The 16,396-nt window shown below is 35.3% G+C and overlaps 3 protein-coding genes across 20 annotated transcripts in view; 1 reads left to right on the top strand and 2 right to left on the bottom strand.

Annotated features, from left to right (window-relative positions):
- Positions 1–209: 209 nt before the first annotated feature.
- Positions 210–6,839, bottom strand: LOC128679628 (zinc finger protein PLAGL1-like). The gene has a single exon (XM_053762007.1). The coding sequence runs from the start codon at positions 6,501–6,503 to the stop codon at positions 4,947–4,949; it is 1,557 nt and encodes a 518-aa protein (XP_053617982.1). The 5' UTR covers positions 6,504–6,839; the 3' UTR covers positions 210–4,946.
- Positions 6,840–7,402: 563 nt separating this feature from the next.
- On the top strand, positions 7,403–10,583 carry EloC (Elongin C). Of its 2 annotated transcripts, none has more exons than XM_053762465.1 (4): positions 7,403–7,526; positions 8,631–8,735; positions 8,961–9,168; positions 9,490–10,583. In XM_053762465.1, exons 2-4 carry the CDS (start codon positions 8,636–8,638, stop codon positions 9,629–9,631), a joined length of 450 nt encoding a protein of 149 aa, XP_053618440.1. In that variant the 5' UTR covers positions 7,403–7,526; positions 8,631–8,635; the 3' UTR covers positions 9,632–10,583. The 2 variants fall into 2 exon arrangements, with proteins under 2 accessions (XP_053618440.1, XP_053618439.1); XM_053762464.1 differs by lacking the exon at positions 7,403–7,526 and adding an exon at positions 8,254–8,410.
- An 875-nt stretch (positions 10,584–11,458) lies between these two features.
- The window catches only part of LOC128679928 (focal adhesion kinase 1-like), a 111,066-nt gene continuing 106,128 nt past the window's right edge, over positions 11,459–16,396 (bottom strand). For all 17 annotated transcript variants that reach the window (XM_053762448.1, XM_053762450.1, XM_053762454.1 and 14 more), the window contains 5 exons: positions 16,092–16,188; positions 15,394–15,464; positions 14,702–14,895; positions 14,047–14,157; positions 11,459–13,608 (listed from right to left, as the gene is read on the bottom strand). In XM_053762448.1, coding sequence (XP_053618423.1) covers positions 12,990–13,608; positions 14,047–14,157; positions 14,702–14,895; positions 15,394–15,464; positions 16,092–16,188 — 1,092 coding nt within the window. In that variant the 3' untranslated portion in view covers positions 11,459–12,989. The remainder of the gene's footprint in view (positions 13,609–14,046; positions 14,158–14,701; positions 14,896–15,393; positions 15,465–16,091; positions 16,189–16,396) is intronic.

Below are 16,396 nucleotides of genomic sequence, written 5' to 3'. Positions count from 1 at the left end.
GTTGAAAACTGTGACGGTTATACATCCCGATATTACTAAAGTGATGGCAGTGAACTTAAGCAATGTGAACATAAAAACATTGATCAATTAAAATTACATTGTAAATGCATGCAATACATTATGTATTATACCCAGGCAACTATAAAAAACCTAGTTCCGTTTACAAATAAGGTCGGCGAAGGCAAAACTAGTTAAATAAAATAACTAGATGATGTTCAAATATTTATTACAATGAAAACATTACATCGTGTTATTATAAACCAGGTACATTGTTTATAATTTATCGGAGAGGGCACATGCGTTAGTATAATTTCAAACTAAAGGTGGACTGTAGTTGTAATCGGAAATTACTCAATTTCTTTTACAATATTTTAGGTGGTGTAATATGATCTGCATAATAACAAAAAAATTATGGAGCTTATTAAAAAAAATACGCTATTTATGTATATACTTACTTACCTTCCATAGATTACAAACTGCTTCGCTAGATTTAAAATACAATATTAATAAAAACAGAAAACTTTTTCGAAACAATAAAATTATTACTGAAATTTACTTGAAATTGCGGTTTGATGTAGCGATTTTTTTAAATTCAGTTATTCCCTTAAAAGTGGAATTATTTAACTATATTACATGTATTATGTAAGTAACATTAATATGGAAAAAATACTGGTAATGTAAAACAATTTGATTTTGAGGTAGCAGTCTAGGCTCTATTTCCGATCACAACTCTGTATAGGTACGGTAAGAGTTTATATTTTCAACATCCATTAAAAATGACGTATTTCTCCAAAAGCGTAACAAAAATAGATCATTCTATTAAAATATATCGTAATTTCTAAAAATATTTCTTCTTTCATTACAATTCAAACACTACATTTTTTATATTATTTATTAAGGCCGCTACATTATGTACCACAATTACGTATATCTATTGATCCGTGTCACTTTAGCTATGAGTAAGAGAAAGTTTTTTTTAAAGTAACTTATATAAATACACATTTAAAACATAATTTTACACATGACTTGTTCTACTAAAGAAATCTATGCATGTAACAGACGAGTAAACAACGTCATAGAATTGTTAAAATCAAGGTAATTTTGTGAAAAATTTTAATCACGTAATAGTCACATTAAATAATTATATAAGCTGATTACAAGATTTCCTTTTTCAATTAACTCAAACTTTGTCTTTTTGGTTGTATTACATATTTATATACTAGTTTATTTTTGTTTTTCCAAATTTAATTCTATATTTCTAAATATGTTGAAATTATATATACACAATAATTTAATGTCAGAATCAATGGAACTTGTGAATTAAGATTTTCATGTTGACATTATAATTCCGTCATAATCATTATATAAAAGTATATAAAATCCTTACTCATAGCAGATTCGTTGCTGTTATCAACTTAAGACAAAAAATATTCGAATTCTTACATACAATGTAAGGTAATAAAATTATTTGGTTTATTACACGAAATAATTATAATTACAAAAATACAAATAATGAGTCACACTCATTAACTGTTAAAACATAAAATTTTACAAACTGGGGTGGACAAGAAAACTATTAACAATATTTTCCCGTAATTAAATGCGCTTAAATTAATGAGTGTCAGTTCTGTTGCAACATTCCTATAAATAGTAAAAGCTGATATTTAAATAAATAAAACTATTTTAACAATCAGAAAATCGACAAAGGACTCTACAACTTAAACGGTTTACTAAGAAATAAGAAAATAGGATTTTTCTTTGCTCATATAAAGACTTGGAACTTATGTTTTACTTTTCAAATAAAATTCTCGCAAGTTATTTTTCTACAGTCGTTGCCACAGAATTGAGTTCACCAAAGCACCAAATAATTTAAAAAATATATGAACACTTTCAGTGCTACTAAACCACAAAAGCTATGATTTATTGTCGTCTGACATCTGTTTTAAATAAATAAATACAAAACGGTATCGATCTTCAATATTTTATATTCAAGAACAAGAAATAACGTAACAAGTCATAGTGTGCATCGATGCTAGTCTTTGATATGTTAATTATACATTAAAATATTAATAAAATCTAAAACTTTACAAAAATATATTGCATACTATCGTTGTATATTTATGTCAATACTAAAATTGAGGAAATTCTTTAATATACATAAACTACTTTTGTTATTTTGTACTAATCTGTTTTGCACCATTAATTAATTGTTATCAGATTGGTAAATATCACTCAGTAGTAACTGCCTATTTGAGAATATATGTACTGCTATTGTATATGACTAGGGGTTTAGGGGTTATTGAAATGAAATATCCATTTCAATATACGAAACTTAAACACCAACCATAATATGGAGTTTAATCATGTACTTGTAACTTATTATGCATGAAATCTTTTTGATATTTGCTTTCTTTAATATGTATATTCGTTTCGTGTAATGTGCGATAAAATCCTACAATATAAGTAACAATTATTATTTTTTTTACAATTTTTGATTTATTTTTTTCAGTTAACTATCAAAACCCAGATCTTACATTTGGAAAAAGATTGCTTGATTTGAAAGAAATCCCAGCACAAATGTTGGCTAAAAATTAAGAAAAAATAAAAAAGCGAATTTTTACATATTTATGTTGCACATATCAATCATAAAAAGATTTCCAATCAGCACAATAATAAGAAAACACAACCAGGATTGCCGGCTCACTGTATTTATTTTTCAAAAAAAATATGTTACTATTGTAAAGCTTTTAAAGATATCAGAAAATAACTCTTACACTTTGTACACTTCCCTCGTCACTTCTCAGAGACGACAACACCAGTTGCGCTATGCGATACTGTACAATGAATTTTTCGAAAGGAAGTAAGACCTAACACTCACTAAACTAAAATAGTAATTACAATTCTAGCCGTAAAAATAAATTGCAATTGAGGTAGATTAAATTTTTATAGTCCTATTAACCTACAAGATTAGAATTATTTACATATTCAATATACCAAGCGTTTTCTCCCTTTAAAACTTTTCAAGCCAATTGTCATTACTAGACGCCAAACATTGATTGTAACTATTATACGCATAAAAACCTTTATAATTACCAATTAAACTTACATTTACATATTAAAAAGTATGTTTAGTGTCAGGAGTAAAACATTCTGCTAGACGGAACACAGTCGAGATTGATAAAGGTTTTGGAAATCAAGGTGAACTTTGTTTCTCGTTATCTAGCATACGGAGTTCATTCATTTTATTAATGATGCGTCATCGTGAACAGCGACATATAATGAATGCTGGACGAAATACTTTTACAATGATCATCTATTTTGGACAAGTGAAGACTGCAATAATTTCATTTTGCGGCAAATGTAGAACAGCTGCCGATTTGATAATAGAAAATTTATTGAATGAAAATTATTATTTATTGAGATTAAATAAATAATGAAATTATGGGACTGAAACTTAAAATCGGCACAAGACCATATTGCCTGGCCCTAGCCAAGAGACACAACTACTCTGGTCACGACCTTCAGCTATGAGAACATGCAGATGATGATGAGAAACTCTGACGCAAATACAATCAACTCGACAGTGTTCCAAGTTTGTGTTATTCTGTCCTGATATAGGATGCATAGCGTAGTTGAACAAATTAGCCATTTACACTGCATGTTTCCAAAATCTAGCGGACCGCTTTAACATCTGCAAATAGAATTGAAAAGTAAGATTTGAACATGGTTACTACCACTATCCGTACTGCACATTGCCGTAATTTATGTTTTGGAAATGTTAATTAGAATGCAAGCAGGATGACTAATAAATCATAATCATCAATATTTGTTTATAGCCGCCAAAATGTGTAAACTACGCTACTATCCTCATCAGCTATGTAAAGAGAACCATGAAATGCAAGGCACCTAATAAAACCAGCTATATTATCCTTTCATTTCAGCCCAAGTAGTTTATTCTCACTATACATCACCAACTTTCTGACACTTACACCGATATTCCAAAAAATTTGGAACACAAATAACATAATTTGGCTCAATTCTAAAAAGTATGCCAAGACTTCTAAAAACAATTTCGGAATTTTTTCAACTAGCTTTTGGGTATCATGCGAGATTTCAACTTCACTCACAAGTCAGCATTATCGTCTCAAATACGTCCTATAGAATCTAATGAACAAATATGTTTTAGAAGCATTGTACTAGATTTCTAGACAGTGTTCTCGTTTTGGCACAATTTGCAGAAAGATAATGTGAAATACAGATAAACTGCTCACCAGACAGACTCAATTAACATCTTATAAATAAAGGAGGCACAAGGTACCTCTGAGGTATTGCTTTTGTTGCTAGCAAATTCTGCTGAGTTTACTAAAGTTTCACAACATTTTGTACAAGAAAATGCTCGAATTCGATTTATTATTACTTGCTGAACACTTACACAATGATAGTACAATCTAGACAGATCTGATGTTATTCTAGCAGAATTATGAATCTATCAATAGACCAAGAATATGCTCCGGTGTATTACTTCGCGTCAAGCAGCACGCTTCTCTGAAACATATTGTAATAGCCTACTGCTTCCAAGAGCCATACCTTCAAACAAAATTCTGCTCGGTCAACATTTACATGAAAAACACCAGCAAACTGAGTAGTCACATCATGAAATTAGCAGAGTTGGTCCCTATACTCCATGTATGCTATAAATAAACATTTACAATTCCGAAAGTACATACACGACTAGATCACATATTCATGTAGAATTCGGAAACATTTTGGTATACCTGAAACATACAAATATACAATTTGGCAATTACTCCGGGGGCGCGCGCCTCCGAGCTTACAACATACTGTCACCAAGTCCATCTTTACACTTGAATTACTAGATCACTGCAGACTATTTACAGCTTACCTTATCTAGTGAGGTAGCTCGGTTATAAGCTAAATGCGCGAGGCTAGAGAGGGGGCGGAGGCGGCGGCGGCTTGGGGCTCTTCGCCGTCTGGAACGCCTTGCGGAATGCGGGCAGTCTCTGCGGCTGAGGCGGGGCAGCGGGGAGGCTCTCCTCCACAGGGTATGACGGCTCACTCTCTTCCAGAAGCCCTAGCATCTCGTTGGACAGGCCTGACGGGCCCTCCCCAGGATCCATCAGCAAAGGATCTAACAAAATAGCTTCACTAGATCGTCTAATGGGATTGGGAAGTTCTTCTGATGTAACATAAATTGCTTCGGACGCTGTATGAGTGTATGGTGCTGAAACCATGAACATGACAGGATAGGGACCCGTAGACAATAATTCACAGCTTGGTGATGTTGGTTGCTCTACCTTAACATGAGTATCCAAAGATTCCTCTATTTCAGCTTCTGATGGTTCTACCTTGATATCAAGTTCAGGCGGTATTTCCACAATAATTTCGGTTGAAGGCACTCTAGTTTGGATCTCTGACGTGTGCTCTTTGGGAGAAGATGCCTTCCAAACAAAGTCTGCACCTTCTAATTGAAATTCTGAATATGTTTCCTCAAATGAGGTGGATTCAGGTGGTGGTTCACTAGAAGTTCCCGGAGTGGCTGATTTGACAGATTCTTCTGGATGACCATTCTTCATATGCCTCACTAAATGATCTTTCCTTCCAAACTTTTGTGGGCAATGTGGACATAAAAAATCCCGTCTACCTGTATGCACCACAAGATGCCGCCTCACATCTTTCGCTGTGAAAAATCTTCTATCACAGTGATCACATGTGAACTTTTTATCAGTCTCATTTTTTACAGTGCGGCTCCCTGTGTGAACTTTCAGATGGTAGAATATCTCTTGGCGAGTGGCAAACACCTCGTCACAGATCTTACATTGTAGATTTCCCTCCTCAGCAGAATGTAATGCAGCATGCTTTCGAAAACTAAGTGATGAAGTATATGACTTTCTACAATCAGGCCTCTCACATGTGTACAGCTTTTTAGTCGGATTGTGCACTCTTTCATGATTAGTAAGGTGATCTTTACGATTAAATGTTTTACCACAAGTACCACATTTAAATGCTCTTGCTTCACTGTGAATTAAATTATGGCGTACAAGCTTGAATTTTGAATTGAATTTCTTATCACAAAGGTCACACGAGAAGGGAAGCTCACCAGTGTGAGACAATACATGTTGTTGGAGCTTACCGGGGCTAGAGAAGCGTTTATCGCAGGTGGAGCAAGCGTGTCGCTTGTGTCGGTCGCGGCGCGCGGGTCGCTGGGGCTCCGCGGAGGGCCCCGGCAGAGGCTCCTCGTCGCGTCGCGGCAGGGTTGGGACTCGCCGCGCCGTCTTCACGGTGCGGAAACACTGCTTGATCCCGCCGCTGGGGCCTGGGGCGCCGCGCGCTACGAACTGCAGCTTCGTGGGCAGCTGCGAGGCAGGCGGCGCTATGAACATCTTCTGCGCGGAGGTCGGGCGTTCCCCACTCGACTCCTCCGCCAACTCGGGGACGGAGACGCCCTCCTCTCCTTCACTAGGGTTCGGTGGCGGGGTGGCCATCTCGAGGTCATTTTTAACGTGCTAACCCTATATCGCTTCTCGTTTATGACGCGTCGTGGTCGTTTTGACTCCGCGGTTGCGCTGGCTCGTCGCGATGGCAGAAAACATCTCTGTCACATTGACGGTCTGGAAGCCCTTTTTCGTATTCGTGTCACATGGTTCTCATGGAATTTATAGGCTCCTCATTCAAATTATGCTCAATTACACTCTGAATTTTATTCTCTAAGCTTCTATTCGAAAGAGAAAAGTGAAGAAATAAGGGAAAACGATAAAAAATTACTTTTTTTTAAAGAAATACGTAGCGCTTGACATCGAAATGTTCAAATGTCAAAATAATGAAATGAAGCCAAAAGCCATGTCAAAAAAAGTCCGCCGAATCGTCGTCGACGAATAGGTACGTTCCATTATCCTTATTTTTATTTTTTTACAGTCGAGGCATGGATTTAATAAGTACTTAGTACAGAGTACCTACTAATTCCGAGTCGAGGTTTTTAAAACCAAATTTCTCTATGAGAGATATAATATATAAGTTCAATTCCAGGTGAAAACATTTTTATATTTTTTTATTTACCGTATATTTTTCTTGGTCTTTGATTTTTTTTAACTAAAAGGTAGACGATTCTATTTGGCAGACACAACTATTGATTCAGATTCAGATTCATTTGTTGCAATGTCACAAGTGGAAATGTTAGATGTTACATAGAAAATTGTTTGTTAGTTGTCATGCATTAAATGATTAAAATAATTAAATTATTAAAAATTATTGAAATGATTAAAATTAATAAAATGAAGGGGAGTCGAAGGTATCACCGATCGATTTGATCTTCAAAGAACTCTGCGATACTGTAATAACATTAAAAAAAAAAAACAAAAAAACAACAAACAAAGTCCAAAAGAAAAACCTTGAGATGGCTAGTAAATATGTGTGATTTTTTTAATTTTTTTAATTTCATTTGGAACGTGGTTATATATTTTTATTCCACATGAGGACTAGATCCCATTAATACCATATTAGTCATATTAGTAAGTGGGATTATTAATTAATTTAAATACCGATTATTTCTTCTGTTGTGATTATCCCTATTAGTATGTTATTCACTGTGTTTCTGTACGAATTTGCAGATTTCCAAAATGTAAATAGATGTCAGCGTTAATATTTTGTGTTTTTTAAAGTGCGGTCAGTGTCATTTCGTCTATATTTATAAGAATTGATGCATTTCGGATCCATTTTTTTACAAAAATGTCATTTATGTCATTTATGTCACAGCAGTTTCCCCACTGGACTATCCCATATGACAATCTTGATTGGGCGTATGCATAATATGCAGCAAGCGAAGTCTTAAAGTCGGTCACACGTTTTAAGTGGTTTAATGCATATATAAATGATGATAACTTATTTTTTAATGTTCTTATATGGGGTTTCCAAGTCATATTAGTGTCCAAATCTATTCCTATTAATGTAGCTAAGTCAACAAATTTTAATTTTGAATTATTAAATTCATATGTCATTTTTAACGCGATTTTTGTGAAGGTTTTTGTGATATATTTTAAACGCGATTTATTGCGCAGACCAAAGATATATAAGAAATCTAATAAGTGTAACCAAATGAGATAGGATACAATATAATTTCCTAAAACCTTCACAATTTCTACTCAAATCGATAACTACCCCGATTCCTTCCCCGTGGAAAACCTTACAAGCAGGAACGTCGAGATGAATGTTTTTTTTGTCATTCATTCAATATATGTCAATGCCAAAACAGTGTAACTGACAGATGCCAGAATTTCAGAAAGCCAAAGGCATAACCTCACCAGAGGAGTTTATTTTTACATCAATAAAATAACTACACTTTGCTTTTTATTCATTTAAAAGTGATTTGATTCCTTTTACAGCAAACTATTATCAGGTAAGTCGTGTTCTATGAAATTAATAAAAAACTTATATCAAAAGATGACTGACAAAAAATAACATGTCTGGCATTTTTGGTTTTCATAGGTACGAAGTTTTCTATTACATTTGCCAATGTGCAAAGCAATGCAATCTGTTAATAGTCTTTCTACAATAGTGTGATAAAGTAAGCAAGTTGTTTTTTTTATAATGTACCTACTAATAAAACATCTTTGAAGGAAAAATGTCTGAACAAGTTGTTGGATCAGCTCCGGCGTCCGCCGCGCCCTCGGCCACCAGTGTCGCTGAAGAACAGCGCTCTGTAAGCACTGCTGCTCCATCAGGTAAACTAACTACCAATTGGAATGAAAACATGACAGTGTAATATCTATCAAAGCTAGATTTAGTGTGTATGTTATAGATTTTAAGACAGTTATAATATAGTTGTGTCAGAATAAATATACAATATATTCAATTCTTCTACATTATAATACTACATTATAAATACTAGTTTTTGCCCATAGTTCTGCCTACCTATATTTGACTAAAAGATATTTTTAATTTTGTAGTTGCTGGTACAGTTGCATCAGAAGAGAAGGTGTATGGAGGTTGTGAGGGTCCAGATGCCATGTATGTGAAGCTGGTGTCATCTGATGGCCATGAGTTCATTGTGAAGAGAGAACATGCCTTGACTTCAGGCACAATCAAGGCTATGCTGAGCGGGCCCGGCCAGTTTGCTGAGAATGAGGCCAATGAAGTCAACTTTAGAGAAATTCCGTTAGTAACATTTCGTCATCATATAGATAACATCCAGTAATGCAATTAGTATGTTGTACACTATCAGTAATGATACTGCAGACCCAAATAATCAGATAACCATTAATGTATAGATTTCTTTTACAAAAATATTATTTTGCCACAAGCTTTTATTGTTGTCAGAGAGATCTTGTTGCATTCGGTGGAGGAGTTCCCTTGTTGGGAGCCGATCCTGGATTTACCATCTGGTCATACTTATCACAATAATGCATTGTAATGGAAAGTGGGAAATTTCAAATGAACAATATTGATGTGCCTCATCACATAATGTTTGCTCTCCAGGTCGCATGTCCTACAAAAGGTGTGTATGTACTTCACATACAAGGTGCGCTACACAAATTCCTCGACCGAGATCCCAGAGTTCCCGATTGCTCCGGAAATCGCTTTGGAATTGCTCATGGCCGCCAACTTCCTTGATTGCTAAATTGACTGGGACTTTATTGGTGCAATTTGGTGATGTGTCCTAAAATATTAAGCATCTGTGAAATGCTTTATTTATAGACAAAAAGTGGATCTTGTATCCTTAATTGTACATTTCAAATATCTGGCACATTACTAATACAGATTTTTTTGTGAACAAGTGATTTGTACTCTTACAGTCTCTATACATTACTGTTCAGACAGACAATGAAAATTATAAGCATTGGCATGTCTTTTGTTTTGCTCATACAAGAAATAGAAACGTGTATTAGAAATACATTAACAGAAACAGGTTGGCTCTGACATTTTGCCTGATTTTAGAACATTTATCGTGCCGCTTTTTCTGAGATAGGCCGGGAAGTATTTATGGATATATGCTATATTGGCTTGTTTCCTTTGTCTTTGGGTTTCATAAATATGAACATCTATTGTGTACCCAGGAATCATAGAGTAATGTAATTTTTTTCTTTACACATAAATTACAAGGTATGTATGTATCTAACATTTGTTAATGTGGTGTTATAGTCATGTAGTGTTCTAACTTTAGTGAAATTGGATTTAAAATAAAGTAATATTGTAAAAAGGGGAGGGAGGGATGTGAATAAATTTGCCTGCATGAAGAAAACACATTAAGTAGACAAATACTTGTCAAAGATTTTGATTTCATATTTACGAGTAGAGGTCCCTAAAAGTCTTCAAGTATAAAAAGTAATTGTAGTAAAGGTAGTTCACTATCTTCATATTTTATTGTTACTAAGTAATTACAAGAATGCTATAGCAACTTTTGTAAATTTATTTTCCAGCCGTATGTTGTATTACCTAAAAATTTAGATGATTCAGTTGAAACGTAACGATTTTCGTGTTTTAATTTTTTGTAAGTAAATGTTAGCTTTAATGTCAAATGGTTTTACAGAATCGCTTGCTTTCTATTTTGTTAATAAACCTTAATTCCTAAATTGTATTTTTATTTAACACTATAGTAACTGTGCTCATGCGATGGGCTCCATATGGTTTGAAATGCTTACGTAAAGAAAAATAGTTCCTTGTATGTACTATAGAGGCGCTATTCATTTTATTAGAATTTTACCACAGATTTAAGAACATTACAACATACCATGGATTTAGTAAGTACTGCGACCTACTAATTCCATGCAAGTACACACTCCGGAATATCTACTAATTCCATGGTACACACTTTTCTATGGTTTATTTCGGGCTATACATGTCTATCATTGCAAAAATTTAAGTTTTTAATCAGCATTAAAAATATTAAAACTATATAGAAATAGATGGCATGCAGTCTTTTGACCGGCAAGCTAGGAACTTAATCTTTTTTGAAATAAACTCTGATACACAAGATACAATAAATTAAATTTACTTTTCTATTAATTTATTTTACATTTATTTCAAAATTCTATCACTATACTAATTTTTTATATTTTTCTTATCTTTTCCTTAAAAAATACTTTAACCCCCATAATATTTTTTAATTTAAAAATTCTTTTATTATATTTTTTTTTTATTAATTAAAGGCCCTTTGAAGTTTGCATAAAATAAATTAATTAAACCCAAACATTTTATGTGTAGTCAGTCTCAGAGTCTTAAGTAACTAACTTTTACCGAACCACATCTTTTGCCATTGCCATACCAAATAGAATTTAGGAATGGTTGAAAACACCCAGTGTTGCCAGTCTAGAGGCCGCCCTCACAATACACACACATAGCGCCCTCATTTCTAATCAGACTGTACTTCCTTGACTGTCATGAGGTTCGATCGCGACATACATATAACATTGTTAAGGATTATGTCTAAGATTTTTAATAAAACAAGTTATGATTTCTGACCTGTCCTTTATTCAATATGCATAAACAAAAACCGGTCCACTCATTAGGAATCGCGCTAACTCGGACTACGGACGCTTACGTTGTAGATATTTGGAATGACACCCGGCAACACAGATCAAATCAATTGACAATAAATAATTTGTTTCGTTCATCCTCTGAGCGACGCTGGCAACTATAGTTGCCACTCGGTAGAAATATCGAATAGGTATCATCATTCGACAATCACTTCTTTGAAATCTAAAGCTGCCTGCAACATTCAGAGGAGCACTAACGCTACAGTATCGACTGAGATCTAAGCTTACAATAAAACTTTGGATAAAAATTAAAATAATCCTTTTGTACATTTTTACAAAGTAAATTTTCAAATCCACTGTCAATGAGAAATTAAATGCGAAGTTATAGCATACATAATTGTAATTTAATTGTTGAACTTATTGCGGCCCTGCCTGGTTTCTGTCACTTTCTTTTGTTTTGGTGTGTCAATAGTATAGACAGGGCCGCATTTAGATATTTAACAATTAAATTACGTCGTTAAATCTATGAGTTAAATCTTGTGACTGTTACTTAACAAATTATACACATATAATAATACATACATTTTAGATTACAAAATAATACTTTTAAATATTAATTTCAAAATGATTAAGTATTTAGATTTATTGTTGCATGGAAGAATTCATTTTTCACTTATAATAATGGTTCCGTATAAAACCTGAATTAACACCAAAAAATATAAAATTTGTATGAAAATAATTACAACTTACACGTTAGGTGCAATATAAGGAATGTGTTTATGTAGTAATGCAAGCTGAATGTAAGTAATGTGATTTAGGTCGTTTCTTGGCATTAATATCACAAATCAACCGATTGATGACAGCAGTTTGTGGCAATGACAATTTTTCGATGACAATAAATGATCAATAAAGTTTTTAATGAACATGTAAATATGTTATGTCGAATAATATTTGTTAATTAGGCAACACGAGAATATCATTTTGAAGCACAACAATGCCGATGATATGTTAATAGATATTATCACTAAAACGACATCAACATAAATTCGTTAAGTGAAATTTTAATAAACTTGACTTTGATCTTGAATTTAACGGTTATATTTGAAAGTTATATTTGGCAACACTCAAAGCTTAGTTTTACTGACGGACCAAGCAATACCTTTGAGATCAAAGTCAAGAATGTATGAATAAATATGTTATGATCTCTAAAATGTTTTAAGACAGGATGGGTATGATTTTGTACGAGATTTTTAGCTCGAGAACTTATGATAACTGATCTATTCGCTACATAGAATATTGAGCATTATAGGTCTTTTAAAAAAAGCTTGAATCGCACTACGTTTTCTAAAGCGGCACAACAAAATATAAATGCTGTCGTTTGATGAGCATATCCCGGTAAGTACTATTCGTTCTACTGTTCATAGCCTTAAAGCTGTATACCAGCGGAGTCGCCGTGAAAAAAATTGCCACTACAAGCAAACTAATTTTTTATGCTGGCAACATTCACCCTTGATCGTTGTTCGGATCTAGAGGGATCATCTTTTTGCTGACAGAGTAGATTGGGGGCGAATCTATTTTGCCAGAAATGGCTTGGACTCTGCTCTTGACAGACTCCATCGGAGCCACATCGACTTTGCCGTCGTCGCTGATGCTGGACGAGGAATTCTGGAAAGAACCGCCGACTTCGGTGTTGCCATAAATATGTTGCGGTTCCCTGACATTGCCGTACAGATTGTAATTATGTATCAAGGCGGACACTCTGTTGGAAGTGGCGGGGAGACTGCTGTGTTCTTTCGGTAGGTGTTCAGTGACGTTTATTCCGGTCGTTACGGGTTGGTTGATTTTGAAGTCTGGTTTCGGGGATGGTGTCTCCTCTTCTTGTATAGAGGATTGGTTGCTAAGCACTGGGTTTTGGGGGGTGTAGGTTTGGTTTTGAGGAGCGTAGGCTTGGTTGTGGGAGGTGAGGGTTTGGTTTTGGGGGATGGGGGCGGGTGCGGGGGCGGCGTCGGGGCGGAGGGCCGCGCGCCAGTCGATGTGGGGGTGTCGCTCGCGGATGCAGTCCACGACGTCGAGGAGATTCTTGGCGTCCATCGCGAGCACGTGTGCGGCCGCGAGCATTCGTCTGCAAAATATGCAAGATATAACTAGCTGTTACTGTAGCCTATGACCTCGGGTCATTACCTAACTCTTATTTCCACATTTACGTTCGGGGCTGTGACGCCGCGAAACCCGAAACAACTTAAAAAATAAACTCGACATCTTGTCGAATCTACAATAATCTGTAATTTTAGAACTAGCCGCCTACTTAATGTTAACCCTCCTTTGGAATGCTATTTATTTATGGATACATAGTTTTGTCAGCTGTGGATATTGTAGGAATCGACTATGGTGTCCCTTAGTCGCACTGATTATCCACGAGAGGATAAGTAATGGAAAAAATCACATGGTTACACAACACAATTTAAATTCATATTCATTTATTTACATACGTCCCGCCACTGGGCATACAAAATTAAATTATTTCTGAATATTATTAGCTATTTCTGAAACAGAGTCTCACTTGGTGTATTCATCGTGTAGCGTGGTGTTGGCGTATTGTATAGCGAGCCGCATCGCTTCGACCAACGCAGCCATGTCCTTGCTGAGCACTTGATGCGCCATTTCCACCTCACTGCGAATGGATTTTTAGGTTTTTGACCTGAGATGTGTTTGTGCTAAGGCGTAAAGTGGTCGTAAACGGACGGTAAATGGTTTGTTGAAAAGTAAATACGACTGTTTCCAATAAACAATAACCAATAAGCAATCAAAGTTTCCAATAACCAATAAACAATCTCTAAGATGAGAAATTGAGAGTGGTATAGTTAGAAGCCCATATAAGGCCCTAGGTGTATAAGAAACTGGTGAAAATGTCAAGTAGGACGAAGCGAATTGCTACATCTATTATATGTTTGCATATATTTTATTTCTTACTAGCCGTTTCCCGCGGCTTCACCCTCATGTATTTTCACCTCAATACCATACCCCAATTTCATAACAATAATTTGGGGGTTGACATTGAAAAAAAAAACGAGTTAGCCTTTGTTTTTTAATGGATACCAAATTTCATAAAAATCGGTCCAGCGGTTCGCCTGTGAAAGCGGAACAGACAGACTTTTACATTAATAATATTAGTATGTATTTCTCTGCGCCGGGAGCGGGGAAGTAGAGCAACTGACCGCTGCGCCTGCGGCGGGAAGGGCACCACGACGAGGTCGACAGCAGCGCACAGAGCGCGCAGCGCCTGGCCGACAGCGCGCACGGCGGCGAGCACGGCGGCGGGCGGCGCACGCGCGGCCTGCGCGAGCTGCATCACGCCGCGCACCACGCCCGTCGTCAGCGCGTACACCGGCTCCGTGCCAGCGCCCCGAGTCTAGCGGGAATTCGAAGCTAAATTACTTTATGCTACATCGGTAGCATAAAGGACACACAAACAGACACGCCGACACAGACACACAGAATAATAAGACTCTAAGTGGGGTAAGTTTGTTCGCGTACCACGGAAAAACTACTGGATGATATTGATGCAGTTTTCGCATTTGTATAGCGAATGGTCTCACTTAAAATTTGGTTATAGGTTTCATCGCGATACGTTGCTGAAAAATCCGAGAATTGACATTAAGTTATATTATATAAAGCGACGCGCGAAAAAACCGCAAAGCCGCAGTTAAATCTAAGTTTTACAATTATATTATTTGTGTGTCTACGTGTGTTTGTGTATTCACTCGTCTTATTATTATTTTCAAAATAAGTTAAAAAAAAGCATGTACCACCTATCACGAAACTATTTAAGTAAAACGTATACTTATGACATTTGAATACTACCTACTAACAGTACCTATGTCTAATAAAGAATTATGAAGAAAAATACCTTATCATCACTGGAAGGCCTGTCTTTCGGATTCACTGTGTTAGCTGGACTGGTTTCTGTAGAGTTCGTGCCTAAAATGATACGATTTTTGAACAATAAATGCTTATTAAAAAAAGAAGCACATGCCCATAGAGGATATTACCCAGAGTAACACCTCAAATTTTCACAACAGTTTCGGATATCGCAACATAGAACAGATATACAAAAGCATCTGTAGCAAAAATTGCAACATTTATTTCTCCCGCGGGTGAATTTCACGACTGTTTGAACGCGGCGTGTAGCGTTTCATTAATGTCGCACATTTTTAAAAATAAATAATCATTTTAAATAAATTAAACATTTATAAAATTAACACTGTACCAGTAATTTAGTTATTTATAAAAATTAAATTGATTATTCTGTATGGTTTCACGAGCGATTTGAACGCCGCCGTGGGCTATCATTAGTGTTTATTAAATATTATTTAATAATATTAAATATTATTTAATAAACACTAATGAATTATCATTAGTGTTTATTAAATATTTGAACGCCGCCGTGGGCTATCATAATATTTAATAAACACTAATGATAGCCCACGGCGGCGTTCAAATCGCTCGTGAAATTGAATATTTAATATACCCATACTGAAAAATTTGTGAAAAGCAACATTCACAGTGTTTGTATTTGTAATTTCCGTGAATGATTTGTAAATGAACCTGATGGCGGTTGACTAGAGGCACGCGTCTCGACGGTCTCAGGTTTGGGTTCGCTCTGCTCGCTCTCCGTTGACAACTGCATGTTTGATAGCCGCTTCTGTAAAAAAAAAACATTAAAATACGTTTAGTTGTTTAATTTTCGGTCGGATAATGTAGATATTTATTTTATTTTATATTATTTTATTTTCTGAAACATTTAATGTATATATGTAAGTATCTATTATTAGCCAAAGTTAAGAATCCGTTACATTAATTTCTACCTCAGTTCTTGTCAGAGCTACCTCAAAGGTGTCAGCTGAAAATCA

The sequence above is a fragment of the Plodia interpunctella genome, chromosome 22 (genome assembly GCF_027563975.2).
Source record: "Plodia interpunctella isolate USDA-ARS_2022_Savannah chromosome 22, ilPloInte3.2, whole genome shotgun sequence".
Lineage (NCBI taxonomy): Eukaryota > Metazoa > Arthropoda > Insecta > Lepidoptera > Pyralidae > Plodia > Plodia interpunctella.
This window is presented reverse-complemented; position numbering and strand designations above follow the sequence as displayed.